At 39.3% G+C, this 18,346-nt stretch overlaps 1 protein-coding gene across 7 annotated transcripts in view; it reads left to right on the top strand.

Moving 5' to 3' along the window:
- The window catches only part of LTBP1 (latent transforming growth factor beta binding protein 1), a 164,429-nt gene that overhangs the window by 140,367 nt on the left and 5,716 nt on the right, over nt 1-18,346 (top strand). For 6 of the 7 annotated variants that reach the window (XM_015857695.2, XM_015857697.2, XM_015857696.2 and 3 more), the window contains 5 exons: nt 2,878-3,060; nt 4,364-4,450; nt 6,506-6,634; nt 7,953-8,093; nt 10,459-10,629. In XM_015857695.2, the coding sequence (XP_015713181.1) occupies nt 2,878-3,060; nt 4,364-4,450; nt 6,506-6,634; nt 7,953-8,093; nt 10,459-10,629 (711 nt within the window). The remainder of the gene's footprint in view (nt 1-2,877; nt 3,061-4,363; nt 4,451-6,505; nt 6,635-7,952; nt 8,094-10,458; nt 10,630-18,346) is intronic. The other variant, XM_015857698.2, reaches the window with a different exon arrangement.

The following is an 18,346-nucleotide window of genomic DNA, read 5'->3' as shown; positions in this document are numbered from 1 at the left end:
GTGTATTGTTAGATCAAGGTTACGTTAAGGTGTATGAGTCCACTTCTGATAAATACTTTATACTGCATCTAGCAGCAGATAGATTCTGTCTTCCAGGCTGTTAATTTAACAGTTGTAACAACCTGATAAAACTACTTTACTTCCGTGAATATGATTTAGCCGGGAAGTATTGGTAATGGTTGGACTAGATGGTCTTCTAGGTCTTTTCCAACCTTGATAATTCTGTGATTCTGTGCCTTAGACAGAGGGATAGAATCATAGAATCAATTACCCAGGTTGGAAAAGACCTTGACAAGTCAACCGCAGCCTAACCGTTGTACCTAAATTCTAACAATCCTCTGCTAAATCATATCCATGAGCACCACATTTTATGTTTTCTAGCAACAGCAAAAAAATGCAAAACAAGCAACAGTATGAAACAGCAAGTCTATTTCCTATCATATTTGGTCCAAATACTTACTGAAACTGCTTTCAAAAACAACCTGCTTACTAAATGGTTAATAGTGCACAAGAGTAATTACAAGCTTGTAGACACAGACCCATCTTGATTTAAAAGAAATAATAATAATAAAATTTGTGTCTGATTCGCTTTCCAAACATTCATGAAGCCTGCTTGACTAACCCTCAGACACAGCTGTGTAAACAACAGACCTTTAAGCTGCTGAACAGATAATGGGAGGAGAATCCAACACATCGTATGTAAAATGGGAATAAACAATCACACCATGAGGTTGCCTCCCCTTCCTCTTGGGGCAGCTTCTGGTGCTGTTTCTCTGGTAAACAGCATGAAAAGTGCAGTGCATTTTCTCCTGCTGAAGCGTTTGGCTTTGATTCAGTTAGACAGATGGCGGGCAGCCAAAGAAAATGTATAATTTGGTGGCTCGAGTACTGCTCTCTCACCTTGGAATATCAGATTTAGTTCCCTAGTTTCTGTGACACACGATAGTCTTAACTTGGTTCCTATTGGACAGCAACCGATACCACAAAACCACCGTACTTTATGAAATTCAGCACATTATGGAAAATGGTAATTATCTGATGAGGGGATTCCACAGACTAAACTAACAAAGATGAAATAAGCACTCAGCTGGGTGTTTCCTTTAATGTACAACTTAGTTATATTGGCAAAGGAGCAAAGGAAAACTTGCCTTGTAGGTGGCAACATTGTACTACATTTGAGCAGAGGTGTTTGCCAGCTCCACAATCTCCAAAAACAGACGGGTGCTTTTCTGAGGAAAACAGAAATAAATCTAATTGTCTGTTTAGAATGAGAAGCCAAAAGAACTATTGCACACATTCATACTATTAGAGCGCAGTAACAGGCAATCCGTGCTGCTTTTCTCAGAATGAATCTATTATTCTGCAGGCTCAGTAGAGCTGCCTTGTCTCACCTGCTTGCAAAACGAGTACAGGAAGGCAGAACAGGCTTTAGGTCATGAGCTGGAGTTCCTTCAGCATCTGTTGGGCAGTCACTACCTTTGAGATCCCACCTCACAGCCATTTCTTTTTATGTGAGGGGGATGAGGAAGAAAGACGCATTCAGTAACTTGTGTGAAGAGGCTGAGTGCTGCCTCTGTGAGGCAGGCAGACAAGTGGTCAAGTGAATGTGGTTCTTCCAGCTACGCAATGACTTTGTGCACTGGAGCCTTGAGTGTCTTCCTGAGTTTTAATTCCCACCTGGACACATTAATGACAGTTCTCTGCTGCTTGGCATGCTGTGCAGCAGACTGAGACGAAGCAGATGAACTCTCAAGCAGTGGAAAATCAATCAATATGCAATTATTTGTAGTGTGTTTTGATGAATTTCAGTAATTCTAATCTAAGTGCTCAGCATGAGGCATTTCCCAAGAAGAAAAGGGAGTAAACTTCAAGGTTTATTAAAAAAAACTCCTGAACAAAGTTTTTGTTTTGACTAATAAATGTGAGCAACTTCGTTACATTACAGATGGCACACGAAAAGTTTGTCACATTGATCAAGTGCGATGAACAACTTTATGTGATAGTTTCTATTACTGAGCTCTTGAAGAGAATTTTTATGCAAGTGCAAGGTTAGATGGACAGGACTCTGGAAATACAGAAGCTTCAACTATGTATTCCTTTTCAAACTCACTCCTTTGTGTACTTAAGGAGCTCCTTGCTTTTAAAAGTCTTTAACTGTTAATGTCTTTTATTGGATCTATGGGAAAGAGTGCTTTTCCTCAAGTCCTTATGTATACACAACAGGAGAGGACCCACTCAACTGCAAAGGGCAGAAAATACTATTTCTTGGCTGGATGCCTGTAAAGCCTATTTTAAAGTAAAACGCAGAGTCAGTTAACTCGACATCTGTATTATATTCCTCTGCTCACTGCAGAGTTGCGCAGTGACTTTTGCCAAAATCATGAAGGACTCTGTTTTCAAGTATGGACTGTGCTATTTTTCTCTAGTAAAATCAGAAGGAAATGTTCATTCTTTGGAGAATCAGTCCTTTCCAGTTTGTGCCTCACCTTCTTTATCTTTAAAATGAGGTCGTGTAATGTTTGCTCATGTCTGTGAAGGACATCAAGGTTCATACATGAAAAGCACCACGTCAGGCACAATAGTTAGATAGGTAGGCATGGCAGCTGGTAGTTCACACAGCACTTGAAAGTGAAGGAAATGCAAGTATGAAAAATTCCATTTTCGGTTGGAGCATGGGACTGATAAAGAACAGTTATGAACTCCCATCGTTCTTCCCAAGAACAAAAAGGTGAGAACAGAACTTGTATCTGTTTTCTTCTCAACCAGGTAACAGCACTCTTCACTGCAGTGACTTCAGAACTGTGACTCATGTGGTTCTGTAAAACGGATCTATTTATTTCACATATAACCTTACACAGATGTTCTCTTCGCTTTTAGAATTGCCAATAGAGCCTGATCTACATGAAGATGGAAAGAAGGAGTGCTACTACAATCTGAATGATGCTAACTTCTGTGACAATGTGCTTGCGTCCAATGTAACCAAACAAGAATGCTGCTGTACTTTGGGTGCTGGCTGGGGTGATAACTGTGAAATCTTCCCATGCCCTGTCTTTGGAACTGGTAAGATGAAGCTGTCCATCCACATGTAGATTTTTGAAGCATTGCATTTTTGTTAACTTTCGTATGCTTTGCTGTCAGAGAAGGCTTTCACATTAGATTCCGTGTTCTGTAGAATATCGCCATGACTTTTTCAGGGGAGATTTCAGTCAATAGGAATAACTAATATCTGGCCTAAATCCATTGGCTTTGCCACAGTTAAGCTAGGGATAAAATGGCCTGTTACCAGGCAGCATTATCTCCAAAAGATTTTAAACAAACATGGATTCTCACAGAAGGTATAGATGCTCTGGCATCATTTTAGTTAGATTTTTTTTCCCCACAAGCTGGAAAACAAAGGTAAGCATCACATGTTTTTGAATCTGTAGTTATTCCTCATAACGTTGTTTCTACACCACTATGAATTACTGGTATACATTATGATGCTAGTTTTACATTTTGCTATTTACTGATCAATACAGCTAATCATGCCATCTGCAGACTATTGTGTAACCTCTAAACATTAAATGAGAAGAACACAGCCATATGATACTCATCACAAATACTGAAAACAGTACTTGAAATATAAACAGTGACAGCTGAAATTCAGTATCCAGCTGGAAAAAATCACATTAAAAGAGAACATGCTTAAACTTTCTGATATTAAATACTAAAGGTTAGTTTATACTCACATGCATCATCTTGTTTAGTTCCTGTTTTAACTATAGTTTAAAATCAGTGAAACTGTAATGAAGCACATTAGGGAAACACTCTGCTTGGATAGGTTTACTTGATTCTGTACAGTCTCCAAGACAGTTTAAACAATTTTCCTCTGTAACCCATACAATGTTCTCCCATTGCAGTCAATTAATGTTTTCTCTGAAATATATTCACAGTGGGTTGTATCTCAGTTGGGATATGTCTACGCTGCAGCTTGCAGTGCAGCTCGGAAAGGCCAAAACTAGCTTTAATTACAACAGTTTTGCTACTGGTATTGTTATAACAGCAGTGCACCATGTGATCCAACGAGGACGATATTCTCCCGACAAGAAGCAAGATAAATGTGTTTACATTCAACTCTGTGATAGCTGGGTATCTTAGCTCTGTTTTTCAAAGCTACCTCTGCCAGCTGAGAGCAGGAAAAAGTTGCGCTGTAGAATTAGCATCACCCATTTAGGATGCATGATGGCCTGATAGACGTGAATAAGGCAGAAGGTTGCCTCAGATCTCTCAAACTACCCTGAAACATGTGTATAACAAGTATATGCAAGTACGTTTGTCTGGAAAGTGTAATTTTTGTTTTGTTTTTTTTTCCCCCCTCTTGTAGCTGAATTCACTGATTTGTGTCCTGAAGGGAAAGGCTTCATTCCCTCTGGAGAATCATCTTACGGGCTTCTTGCGGAGAATTACAAAGGTCAGTGCTGACTTGTATCAATTAATTCAGAATTTCTGGTAGTTAATTAACTAGAGATTTGAGCTCTTTACTACACAGGGACGTGGGAAAGATACTGAAAGTTGTGAGGCACAAACGCCCAGATTCATTCTAATTTGGGCATTTAAACTGGGTTCTTGTGTAAGACCTTCACTCTCTGGAAGTGTCTCTTTGTTGACCAACGTAGAGTGAGTAGAGGAAAAGGTGTCATGAGATCACTCCAGACCTGTGACTGGTGACATGAGATGCTGGCTAGGCTGAGTTTCCATCTAGACAAGTCTATTACAGAGCTACTCTTTAAGCACCTAACATTCTGTGAGGGTAGTTTGTGTGAGGATTGTTTAAGTGTGTTACTTATCTGTATAGAGATGTAGGTTTGGTACACAGTGTGTGCACACAATGTCCAGATGTTTCAAACCAAATCTGTGTTGGTTTTGTTGTGCTACCTCAGGGCTGGTAACATCTCTCTAGCTGCCATGAGTACTGGAGGATGGAAATATTTCATCTGGAAATATCCTCAACATCTCCCTGCCATAATAAGACTCCTTCTGTTTTTATAAGTGTATTTTGTAATAACCTTAGGAACGGCACAGAGGACAGACAATAAATGGACGAGTCCTTTTAATAATGTGATCTTTCTCTGTTACACTAACTCATGTTTCTGTTGCTCTTGTCAGCGAACTTCTTCTCATAGGAAAAACTCCTGTTTCATTTGAAATTATCTGTCAGGAGTGAATATGTTCAGCCAGCCTTCCTTGACTTCACTCCCAGGTTCTCCCACCTTTCCCCAGACAGACCTCTGTTCCATAGTGAAAAGAAAGACATGTACAGACATCCAGCTAAATAACATTTCTTATTAATCTTTGCCTTGTCCTTGCTGCTGAATAGTCCAACTTAAAATATTTCATGATTGAAGCCACTTAGGGGCTGGAAGAGTGACTGTAAAAACAAATAACTTTATTTTTCCTTTAGTACCTCTGGAAAAGTATTTGAATAATTTGCCTTTAAAACTGATGTTCAACTGGAAATGACAGCTTGAGGCTGAAGTATGCATTTATTGGGGAGTAAATCTATAGAAGACAGTGGTTTGAGACAACTGGTATTGAGAGAAAATCACCTACTTTACACTGTGCTTGTTATTGCTGTTTTTATTACTAACCTTGCTACAACAGAGTGTTTTAGCAGTCTAACAGATAAGTTGAGCAAATGAAAGAGGGTTGGAAGAAAAGAAGTGAAAGGAATTCCAACACTAACAAATACATAAATACATGGCCGGGAACAAAAACGTGTACAACTGTGAAATGGCATGTATGAGCTGGCATATGTCTGATGGGAAACCTCCCTGAAAACATTTAGCCTCATCTGAAAGTGTGATGGATTCTCTTTGTCACTTGATGGCTCTAGGAACCGCAGCACTGCATTTTGCAACAGACACAGTTATTCCTATGGGGAAGGAAGTCTCCAGTGAACTTTTCGAATAATGAAATCACAAGCAGTGCCAATAGGAGGAATCTCTGCTACACACAGAGTCACCAAACTGTGGGGAGAGAAAGAGAGCAGTGACAAAAGTCAGTAACTGTAACTGCTTAGTTAGTTCTGTAGTTAGATGGTGTGATTTGATTGGATTTCATGGTGAGAATCCCTTGGGTAAAGCAAATTATATTGGAAAGAATAGGCCTGGCCATATTGAGTCTATTTTGCTTGCCTGAAGGATAGATAGAGAAGCTGCAGGTTCTCCCAGTGGCACAGGCTTTACTCTTGTAGCAGTTCATCTACCATATGTGTGTGCCATAAGAGTTAATCTGACTAGAGAAAGTGACAGTGCACAAGTTTTCTCTTTTCCATTTTAGCTATCTGCAAACCATTGTCTCTTCTGTACCAGATTTGTTTTTCTCTATGGATATCTGTGCTGCTAGGCCTCTCTGTTTAAAGTGCACTTTACTTGAACAGAGATGTGTAAGGGCTTTATTCCATTCTGCTCCTCTATGTGGCCTTGTAGTAATTATGATAATGCAGCCTTTAATGTTTTCTTTTCAGATGCTGATGAATGCCAGCTCTTTGGACAAGAAATCTGTAAAAATGGCTTCTGTTTGAATACACAGCCAGGTTATGAGTGCTACTGCAAACAAGGCACATACTATGACCCTGTTAAGCTCCAGTGCTTTGGTAAGTTTATTTAAAGTGGTCTTGTCACTGTAATGGTATGCAGATGGGCAAAACAAGCAGACTCAAAAGGCTGAATTCCCACCAGAACCGCAGTACTCCCAGTAAGGGGAGGTATGCAGGGCCTCCAAACTCCTGTAGTAGCAGCTTTTTCAGAGGCACTGGGTCATTTCTCTTCCCTTCTGCTTGGCTGGGCAGCAATTTTGGCTGACACGGTAATGGCACGTAGAGCAGAGTTTGCTTTATTTGATTCCTTTCTAAGCAAATTGCTCCCAAGAGTTTACATCTCCAAAACAGCTCCTTGTGCTCCCTCGAGTGTAGTTTAGAGCTGCTGCCTGCCCTTATCCAGGCAGCACGATGATCAGAGGTAGCTCCCTTCCTATAAACGCACACTGCTGCTTTACTGCACCAGCTAATATTTAGCTTTCTGCTCTTTGTACGTGGAGCAAAACACTTCAAGTCACTATGGTGAAGCCCAGCATGCATTTGTTAAGCGTGCTGGTTTCAGTATAATAAATCAACACAGGTATGGTTTTTTGGTTGGTTTTTTTTGTTTTTTGTTTTTTTTTTAGGGACAGATTATTTTTCACCAGGAGTTAAAATGCAACGTGAAATTCCAGTTCAGGTCACTGAAGCTCAGTTTAGTCTGCAGAATTTTGTACTCCCTTGGTTCTGGTATTCAGCTCAAAATTACTGGCTTTTATTTTGTAAGCAAATAACATTGTAAAATGTGCAGAACAGCATAATGGAAGGAAGTAATTTTTGCAACCGCAATAAGAGAGTCTTTCACCTTGGGTTTCTAAGAATGTTTCTTTTACAAGGTTTTGTTGCTTTTGTTTTTTGTTTTTCTTTGATAATTTAAGGTGATTTATTTTAAGTAAGGCATTTTCTTCCCTTTGGGCTAAATTTCTGCTTTTCTTCTCCAACCCAAACGAAGAAACATCGTGGCCAGATAAGTTAATCCTCCCTCCTGATGAGCTCCCAGAGAGTCTCGAGAGTACGCCCACCTCTAATGCCTGCTAGTACTATCCTAAAGGGATAGGAACTTGTGAAGCAGCTGCTGCTGTGCTGGATGCAGGGTATGCCTGGTACTCCTGCCTCTGCAAGCCTCCTCATCCCGATGCTTCCTGGTATCTGAGGATTAGAGAGCAGCATCCTGCTCATCTGTCTGTTCTTTTCTATGGGCACAGGCAGGATTTCAGTACTCAGCATTAGACATGCAGCGAAATCTGCTCCTAATGTAAGGAAATATAAACACTGATTAACACGATACGACTGCTTTGTGCTGGCTTTCCTTGATACATTTCCTTCCATTTTAAAGACACAGATGAATGTCAGGACCCAAACAGCTGTATTGATGGCCAGTGCATTAACACAGAAGGATCTTACAACTGTTTCTGTACACACCCAATGGTTTTGGACGCAACAGAAAAGCGATGCATCAGACCAGCAGATTCGAGTGGTATGATCCATTATATATATTCCTGGAGTGAGTACACCTCTACAAGGTGGTGCTGACATGGCTACAGACCACAGTGAGCTTAGTCTGGGTTGTGCTTGGATGAGCCTGCATTTTTTTTTTTCCCCCAAGAGGATTTTGGAGGGCATTGCTTAGTTCATCACCTGTTTATCCAGAAGGCAACATGGTGCAGGACTCCACAGGGCTCTACCTTGCCATGTTAGACAGGAGATTGCTGCAAGTATCAACTGATTTGGGCTGGGGAGTTTTCCACTGCTGATTCACCAGCTCTGCATTGTCCTCTTACAGCTTTTTATGTAAAGAAATGCATCTTGTTAGCAGGCTCTGTGAGACTTGGAGTTGGCTATGGGCTAACTCTGCAGTCCACTCTAAGTCCATGCTAATTCAGATTGAATGATTGTGAGCTTCTACCATTAGAATAAAAACAGGAATAACAAGACATAGAAGAAAATAACTTAGATTATATCTGTGCTTTCAATTGGTTAATATTTGAGGGTACATCAGGCTCATATTTTCAAGCTGTGAGCTGCAATGACACTATTTAAATAGTTTTTTTTTCCATGTTCTTTTGATTTCAGTAGACACTGATTTCTGAAGAAGATGTCAGCTATTCTGAGATTCTTAGAAGTATTTCAGAAATCCAGAGCATTATTCAGTCTGTACAGCTTAGTCTATGCCATGCTCAGCTTTTAAAGAAACATTACAGTGTTTTATATTCGTACTGGCATTGTATAACCACAATCCAGACCTCCGGTCCCTGCAACTCTCAATAAATATTCCTAAGGTGCTTCTGTGAAAGGAAATGTGGATATGTGGACCAAGTACCTGGTTTAGTTATGCAGAATTACAGAACTGGTATTTTTGAGGAGCAATATAGGCATCCTCTTGCCAGGAACTGTGAAAGAACAACAACATTCCTATGGTTCAATCTTGAGTTAAACAAACCGAAAGCAGGATTGTTCTTTGCTTTCATCTAGGATTTGAAGAGAAAAGGACCCAAAAGGGTGTTCCATCATTCAGTACTGCAGCCAATACAGCAATGACATTTTCACCCAGCACAAAGCACTCAAGCCTTGTATCACTACTGGCACCATCCTCCCTGCTGCAAAGGACAGCATATGCTAGTTCCTCTGCTACCAGCAGAATTGGGAGCTGGTTGCAGATAACCAATGCTGCTCTTCATTGCATGTTCTGGCAAGTTCTTAGCAGAGTATCTACCTAGATCTTTACACTTGCAGAACACACTGTAGATTTTTATTGTATACTTACCTGTGCACTACTGCATCTTGTGGCTGTATCATGTAAAAATGCAGTTAATATTTGCATGATCTTGGCTTGTGACAACTCTTATTTTTTGTTCTGTGTCAGAACAAAATCAGAACATTTCAGATGTTTTTACAAAACAACTGTGCTGCGTTTTTTTTCTTTCCAAGTAGATGAAGTTTGCCATTCTTCTCTCTCTGACCAACAGCGATCAGATTGCTAGGACTGGGAAATAGGAGTTGCTGCTAAGAATTTTATAAGATATAGTATGCCTCTGAAACATTCCAGCTCTGACAAAAATACATGTTTCCTTAATGTTTGTAAGAATGTGACAGTAATTCACAGCAGCATTCCATCTCTAACAATAGCTGTAAGTGGATTGTTAGGGACCAGAAGAGCAGATAAACAATACTTCCCCTCATCCTCCACCCCCCAACATTCTCCCAGCCTCTAACTATTTTCAGCAGATGGGGTTTCATGAGTCTGATGCAGTTTGTTTAGTTAATGGGACTCTTCCAAGTATTTATCCAACCTCCTGTTGAGCCCATGTAAAACTGTCATTCAACTCTGTCCCAGCAGTAATAGTTCCTTCTTGATACCATTGCTGATCATGTAAAAAAAGCAAAGTAACCCTTATTAAAGGCTCATTCCAGTAATTCCCCAAATATTCACCTATATGTCCTAACGCTGTTCTTTTTTTAGAGAACAGCCAACCTGAATCTCCCCTGGCACAATTAGAGGCCATTCCCTATAGTCCTATAACGAATTATTAATAATTATTGTCAACTGTTAATAATTACTACTAATAATTATCATTAATGAATGGTTATTTCCTTTGGAATTTTAGTTTTTGTGTATTTTGTATCTAATAATGCCATTGAAAACTCAAGATCTCAAGGGATGAGTTACAAAGCATATAAAAATGCTAAAATTTTTATTTAGTAAAGTCTGTTTTGTCATGGATTCAAGAACAGTAAAGTTAGGTTCATCTCTAGTGTGTATTTACAAAACTCTACATTATGCCAGTATCTTTTTTAAAAATAATAGTGCTGCAAAGGTGATTTAATACTGTCTTCTCCATCAGAACAAACTGAAGAAACTGAGGTCTACCAGGATCTTTGCTGGCAGCATCTAAGTGACGATTTTGTTTGTAGTCGACCTCTGGTTGGAAAGCAGACTACATACACTGAGTGCTGTTGCTTGTATGGCGAAGCCTGGGGCATGCAGTGCGCCTTGTGTCCAATGAAAGAATCAGGTAAGGAAATGAACACTTCCGTTCTTGGAACAAATTCTGACATAGTTAATTAGTTTAATCTCTTGCATCTCTACCTGGGCTAATACTGAACAAAATACCCATAACCCTTCAAAAGCTGATGGAAATTGTTCTTCCAAATTAAGGGGAAGTCATTACAGTCCAGATTTTGAAAATGTACTGCTTTTATTCTTTGGCACTTAATGGACCCACTTCTTTTGGGGGAATCTCTCAGTGACTGTCAGTGTAGGACCCTGGTGAAAATAGAGCATCTTAAGGGTAGCAGAATTCCTTACCATGAATAAGAAATTAAAAATCTACCTCTGAAAAGATCTACACAGTTCATGTGCACAGACATGCTAATACTCACCAGGCTATGGAAACTTTTCCAGTTTTTGCTGCAGGTATTACACACATTTTCAGCATGATGTTCTGCCAGGCTGGCTGCAAATGGATGTTTGCTTGATAAGGGTTTGCTAAACAGTGGTTTCAAATCAGCAGATCAAAGTAATTGTTGTTATTGTATGGTTGCATGCTTGGTTATTGTGAAATGTTTAGAGAAGCAATTTAATATAGGTAAGGGAAATGGAGTATGAATAAGGACTAAAGGATTTCCAAGGATGTTAAAGCATGTTGTAGAGCACAAACTGACTAACAGATCGTATTTTTTAATGTCTACATTTTGGTTTAGTGTTTAGAAATTAGATATTGTTCCTAGATACTTCAAGTGGAAACTATGTCTTGTGGCGAATACAAAAGCTAAACAGATACAGAGATACATTGTTATTGACAAACACACATTTTCTGTGAGTTGAGGACTGGAGAAGAGACCCATGGAAGTAACAGGGTTGTGTGTCAGCACATAAGGTGACACATCAGTACCTTAAACAGCCCTGGTATTAGAGAATCTGGTACCGTACTATAACTTGTATGCAATCAGAGTAACTTTTTCACCAGTAGAAACTATTGAAGGGCCTAGTTTGGGTGTGACTTTCTTACCAAGTGTCTTTCAGAGATATGGTTCAAAGTACACAGAAAAGCTTATCAAAGTATTAACAGAGCTGTGTTCTTGTCTGATTGGGTTTTATGTTTTTAGAATTCACTTTCACGTCCCTTGAACCTGTTCATATGCATCTTTCTGTGTTTACGTTTGCTTTGGAAGTACAGTAACTGGAAAAAAAAAACAAAAACAACTGACTTTGATGTTGGCTGGAGTAACTGCTGGTCAATGCTCACTCTTCTGCAGGAGACTGAAGAAATAAAAACAGCGTGACATTAGCTGGATTTATAATCCCTGAAATGTCTTTGTTCCAACAAATCTTACAGGAGGACATGTATTGAAATGGAATGGAAAAAAAAAAAAAAGACAAGGCACTAATTCATGGTGAGAATTGTTGCTCTGACCTGGAGCTCCTCAGATGGAAATGCAGAGCAAAATAGAGTAAACCCGAAAAGGAACAGAGAACTACCATGATGGTCAGGGAATGGAGAACCCGTCTTAAAAGGGGAGATGGAAAAAGCCAAACTTAAATGCAGAATAAGGGTTGCAAATGGTAAGACTCTGCTGTGTCAACATCATAGAGGAGTCCCACTAGCTTTTAAATAATGGTATTAATTTAAGATAACGAGGAAACAAATTCATATTTAGACTTGAAATTGGGTCGGTTTTGATCCATTCAGAATCCTATACCAATGGTAGGATGCACATCCCAGCTAACTAGAGAGGACTTGAGTAATTCTTTAAAGAAATGATATGAAGGATCACAATGGATAACAAGATGCCAGAAGTCATGTGAATGATCCTCAAAGCTGAAGAGCACTGCAAAATATCTGCCCTTAAATGAAAGTACAAGGCATGCTTTGATCTCAGACTACTTAAATTGGATTGGAACATAGAGAGTTAAAAAGAACAAAAGCATGCTGAATCTTCACTATGTCAGAAAAACCAGCATTCCTTAATGTAGGTGGTATATGCTCATGTGTCCTTGCACACGTGCACGTGCACACACACAGACCTGGAAACCTTTCTCCGTTTTCAGGAACATTTACCAAGAAAAATTTGAAGCTGACTGAACTGAATGAATGATTCATTTGACAGGTCTTCAGTTTGTAGCACTTAAAGTGATATCATTGGCTCAAGAGAGTGCTTTCACACCTCTGGGCCAGCAGGTCACAGGTTCAAGTCCTGGCTGGGGAACCTGGAATTTCTCCATTTTCAAATAGCTGTGTATTGTGCTGGCCAAATTTACTACTGAAGGTGTTTGCTTATTTTCCAGGTTAGGGGCATTCTTAAGATTTGTGGCACATGTAAAAGAAGACCTGGGGATGCATTAGCACTGAAAGACTTTCACCATGAAATGGAATAGATAACTAGATCAGGAGATAATCTGTGGTTTCTTCTTACGTTATCTATACTCTGCCTGTATAAGGTATTTAAGATTTACAGCTAGAAGGACATACAGGGCTACAGCTATGAGTGATAAAACATTAAGCACCTTCTAAAAGAAATGCATATTGTGTCCCAGACTTTTCTGAGAGCACTTGAATTTTTCATTACAAGATTTAAATGTCCTGTTTGAATAAGATCCAGCATAAAAACAGTGGGGAAATAAAGAGTTGATCCACATAAATGAAAAAGAAATCCATCTGTTCATCAGCATGAAAATGGAATTTGTGTAGTTGCTTATGTTCTTGAAAACTACCAAAGGGGATTCTCCTGCCTTCTGGTGCTTGATCAAACGAATACCCCTGAAAGTGATGCTATGTATTCAGAGGCTGAGACAAAAAGAACTAGTGCTAGTATAAGTACTGCACCTGAACACAACATATTACCAGAGGTAAAGCTAGAAAGTATTTTGATGACAACACCAAGGAACAAACTCAAAATATTAATTCAAAATCCTGATAAAAATAGTGCAAACATCAAATATAGTGATGTGATTGAATACATCTTACTTGCTCTAACAGTTTTGCAGGGCAGACTTTCTTAGCATTAAAAGTAAGAAGCAAGGACAGATTGATTTCAATTACATTGCTTCTAACATTACAATCTTATGACATCATTATATTACAGGAAAAGACTTTCACTGATTACATCCAATACCAAAGCTGAAAAGTTTTGAAAATGTCAAAGTTTGGGTTCTTTTCCTGGAATTACTGCAATCTTAAGCTGTACTTGTCCAAAGAACTTTTGGTTATTATCTTCAGGAAACCTCTGAGTTTCTTAAAAACCCAACTGAAGTTTTAGATATCATTTGCAGTCTCTAATAATTGACAGATTGATGAAGTTTGCAAAAGGGGGTAGTTTTGTTTTAGATAACAAAAGTGAAGCATCCTTTCCTCAAAAAACCTGTCAGCCAAACTGCCTTCAGATGTTCTGCTTCTTCACTCAATTTACTGTTGGTGTTGTGAAGACCCAGCAGTTTCCATATGGAGTGCACGCTCTAGTAATTGGCATCAGGACAGACTCCAATGGGTTTAACAGCTGGGTCAAAGCATCCATGCCAGAAAACAGAGAAATAGGCCAAGACTGAAAAAAATCTGGATTCCGGAATTAGGCCATAGACATCTCATACTAACCTGAACATGTAACACCTGCACTAAAAATCTGCTGAGACTCCAGAAGCTCCTGTGACTCTCTTATGGGTTGGAAATGGATGTTAGGCAAGGTGTGTTGTTTCACAGTATAGTAGGTTTGAAGGGAGGAGGGGATAGAAGTAAGGGGATAGAAGTAAAAGTCAGAATATGTTGAGTAAGGAAGTGTGTCTGGGTCAGTGTTTAATTTAGAGACTGTCTGTTTTTATATTTGTAAAATGTTTTTTAGAAACCTGCCTAGGACTTTGTTTTTTGCAGTGCAGTGCAGTACCCCTTTGCTTCAAGCAGCTTAGGATGCTAGCAAGGTGGAGTTAGTGCCCTGGAACTAAAGATACACCAGCCTGCTAAGGGAGGTGCCTTCTCTTCCTGTATGTAGGTAGCTGCCAAGAGAAGTTCTGATACGGAAAAAAAAAAAGTAGGACTGGGGCTCTGCATTTCTGACTGAAGTTTTAATAACTATTTATTAAGGATGAGGCTATATTGTTGCATCTGTAGTAAAATACATAGCATGTATAACTTTTGTTTTATACTTTTGTAATAGAAAGTGCCTATGTCCATGGAAGAGGGGCTGGAACTAGATGGCTTTAAGGTCCCTTCCAACTCAAACCATCCTACAGTTCTCTGATTCTGTGTTTTGTGTTATCAGGAACTGCTGAAGACTCACGCTGCAATTAGTTTCTCCTTATCTCCACCATAGTATAGGCAAAGCCCAGACTACTGAGAGAACTACTGAGGGCAGTAGCTAATGTCAGTCATCCAGATCCAGAGTATTACATAATGTAGGATTCCTCTTGGCCAATTTCATGCTTTTTATAAAGAAAACCTGCATGTGTTTCGGCCCTACCAGCTTCCCATTCCACCAGGAAAAAGAACTAAGCACCCTGCCTGACCTGTTCTAGACATCTACTTCAAGATGAGATGGTGTCCTAAAAGTAGTTATGTCTTTCAGTGGACTAAGAAGGAGCACTGGATGCCTAACTCAGGTACAGACCATGGAGATGCCTACGCATGGTAGTTGAACTTCATGGCTTCTGGCAGAACAGATTATTTGGATTGAATTTTTGTGGCAAGGAACTTTGTGTATCCTTTGTAAACATTCTGAGTTAGTTCTGGGCTGAGGTTCCATATTATGAGAACATGCTGTTCCTTCTGAGTTCTGGCTAGTGTCGCTCATGAAGATCTTGAAGTACAAGGGAAACCAATGTGTATAAATGATCAGTTTCCATCTGTACTCTTTCAAGATGGTAAAGATCAGCAGGGAGGCACTGGATTGATTTCTGGAGATCATTGTTCATCTTTCCATTTAGGGTGGCATTGTGCCTGCTTCCTTTCTGGTAAGGATCCTGGACAAATGTATTATCTTTGGGGCACAGAAAATAGCGGTGATTGGGTCTTGAATATTTAAAGTCTTATGCTCAGCTGTGCAGATTTTTGGCTGCTTTCATTTCTGTCAATGATTTTCAGTGCTTTTTCTGATGTCTAGCAGAATAACTTGGGAAGGGTTTTGCTCATGGAACCTCATATTCCAAGCATATGTGTAAGTCAGCAAGAGCCAGAAGGCCATTTACAAAGCTGTGGCAGAAATGGCCTGACTTTTAACAGTCTACCACAAGCAATAGGAGAAAAGCTTGTTTTAGGAAATATAAGCAGCTTCAGATGAGGAACATAAGGAAGATTTTAATATCATGAGGTTGGTACTTCCTTCAGTTTCAACCAGAGCTTTATATCCACTGTGAGTTTTCCTCAGCAATTTCATGTAGAGTTTCTTCATGCAAAGACATGTTATGTCATGAAAAGTCCAGGTACCCTTCATGTTTTCTTGAGTACCGAGAGTTGTAGAATATACCTGAATGCAGTCTGCCACAAACCTCAGCATCTGTTTATGAAAGATGTTGATATAATTATCTAAATAGTCAAACAGAACAGTCTAGAGGTACTGCAGAAATATTTTCAGTTTTAGTTCACAAGTGATGCAATCAACTGAGGCAGCATAAACTCAGCCTATTTAGACCCATGTCCAGAAGCTCTGATTGGGAAGGTACGTTCGTTACATGTAATACATGTTTTCTTGGCTTTATCTTTCCCTCCAGTAATGTCTTCCATAGTCAATCTGTTGCATTTTCAAGTAACATGAAGGGATTGCCATGGTGTTGATAGCCTTGGCTGCTTTTTAGTTTGTGCGATGATGACAGTTCTAAGAAGCTGGAAGAGAAATAAAGCTTGCTTTATAGGCGGGAGGGAGGATTGGCTGCAGTTCAATCACGGTTATGTCAAGAAACGCTTTTTTAATATAGTATTTTGTCTTAGATGCATGAAATAGAGAATGTCTTTTCTGACCAGACAGTTTAGTATTTCTATGACTCCAGGTGCAAGTAAAGCCCACACAGGCTTGTGCAGTTACAACTTTATGCAAATCAGATGCACAGCTGTACTTGCGCTAACAAGAATCTCAAAGTGGTCAATCCATCCCATTTATATTTTGTCATCTTGTCAGCCTAGCTTTCACCACCAATTATGGCTAACATCTGTGCCAGTATGCACGAGCATCTAGCTGTAATCCCATAACATATTTGTGTGCGTGCATCTGCATTTTGAAAATGTCCTCTATGATTTTGGAAGCATAAATCAACTCCCTTTAATAATGGCTCTCCTAAGATACACAATAAGCTGTCTCGATGTTTCATCTGAATGTTAGGAGAAAAACACAGAAAAATATGGGGCAACACAGATTAACTCCTATTAAAAACATTGCCCTTTTCCACTATAACTGCAGTTATATTATTACTGCTTATCACAGCCAGGAGATGAGCTAGCAAAGAAAACGAATCCATGTAAAAAAAGTTCTACCACTGACTGTGATTACAGAAAAAACACTTTTTTCATCATTTTATATGAAAGACTGTTTTGAAAGCGAGCGTTAATTTCTGTGACAGCTAAAATGTTTTTGTAAGTCAGAGGTTGTTACAGATTCCCCCTTGTTCTCTGCCTCCCTCCTGCCTTTGTGATGTCATCCTCCTCCGGCCATCTCCCTGGGGAAGCATCGTTCTGTTCACTCATCTGTACACTTGCTGCAGGTTTCTGTGCACTACTCATATGTCTTTACCAATGTATCTTACAGCACTTTGTTTTCATTTGCTTTCCTGGGAAACTGTGACCAGCATAGTGCAGTGGCCCAAAATATATTTTTAATTGGAACTGTAAGAACATAGTATAGCAAGGGGAAAAGTTTAAAACAACAATTATACATACACATCTGTCTTGCAATAATTTGTTCTATCATCCAGAGAGGGAATCTAAAGGCATCCAAGTCTCTAACTGACCTTGATTCGAGACTCCAGTTCTCAGGATTTTCCATAGCATGTCCCTCCTAGTGCTTTCCTACTGTTGTACTCTGCTCTCTGCCCACCCTTTCCTTCCCCAGGGGGAAAAGCAAGGACAACTACGTGGCGCATTTGGTTATTGGTCCTGAATTGCTACTTAAGATTTTGTAGGTGGCTTGTTGTTGCTCTCCTTGGGTTTATCTAGTAGCTGAATCAAGACATTACTTGGACAATTAAAAAGACCATACAGTATACAAAGGATATCATAGGTAATTCCAAAGTCATCACGGTATGTACCAAAACAAGCATGTACAATCTATATTGGTACTTTATATATATATATTGTAAAGTTAAGACTACTTAAGTGTTTTGCAAGCTTCTGTACTAGCGATATATATACAGGTAGTGTATGAACTACTAAGGATCAGACTGCATTAACAAATGGTTAATTAAGAGTTAATGGTTCATTAAGACTCCGAGAGTTTAACAGAGTATTACAGTTGTAGGTATAGCCTTGTAGAAGACATCGACACAGTTAAAACTCATCGTAACAAAGGCAGATCTTACAGTAAGCTCTAAAACAGCTCTTTATCATTTTTTTGCCATTAATTTAGTTATGAGACCTAAAAATGCAGACATTTCACAATATGACCAGCAAAGGATCAGTATGACAGGAAACAAGCTTCTCTTGTCAACATTTCTTTATTCTTATTTAGATAATAAGCAATATGCCGTGGACAAATATGCAAGACGAAATAAACTTGTGCAATCTTGAAGTTATCTCATGTCCATGAGATCTCCAGCAC

Source organism: Coturnix japonica, chromosome 3 (assembly GCF_001577835.2).
Source record: "Coturnix japonica isolate 7356 chromosome 3, Coturnix japonica 2.1, whole genome shotgun sequence".
Classification (NCBI taxonomy): domain Eukaryota; kingdom Metazoa; phylum Chordata; class Aves; order Galliformes; family Phasianidae; genus Coturnix; species Coturnix japonica.
The sequence above is the reverse complement of the archived record's forward strand: the minus strand, read 5'-3'. Positions and strand labels throughout refer to the sequence as shown.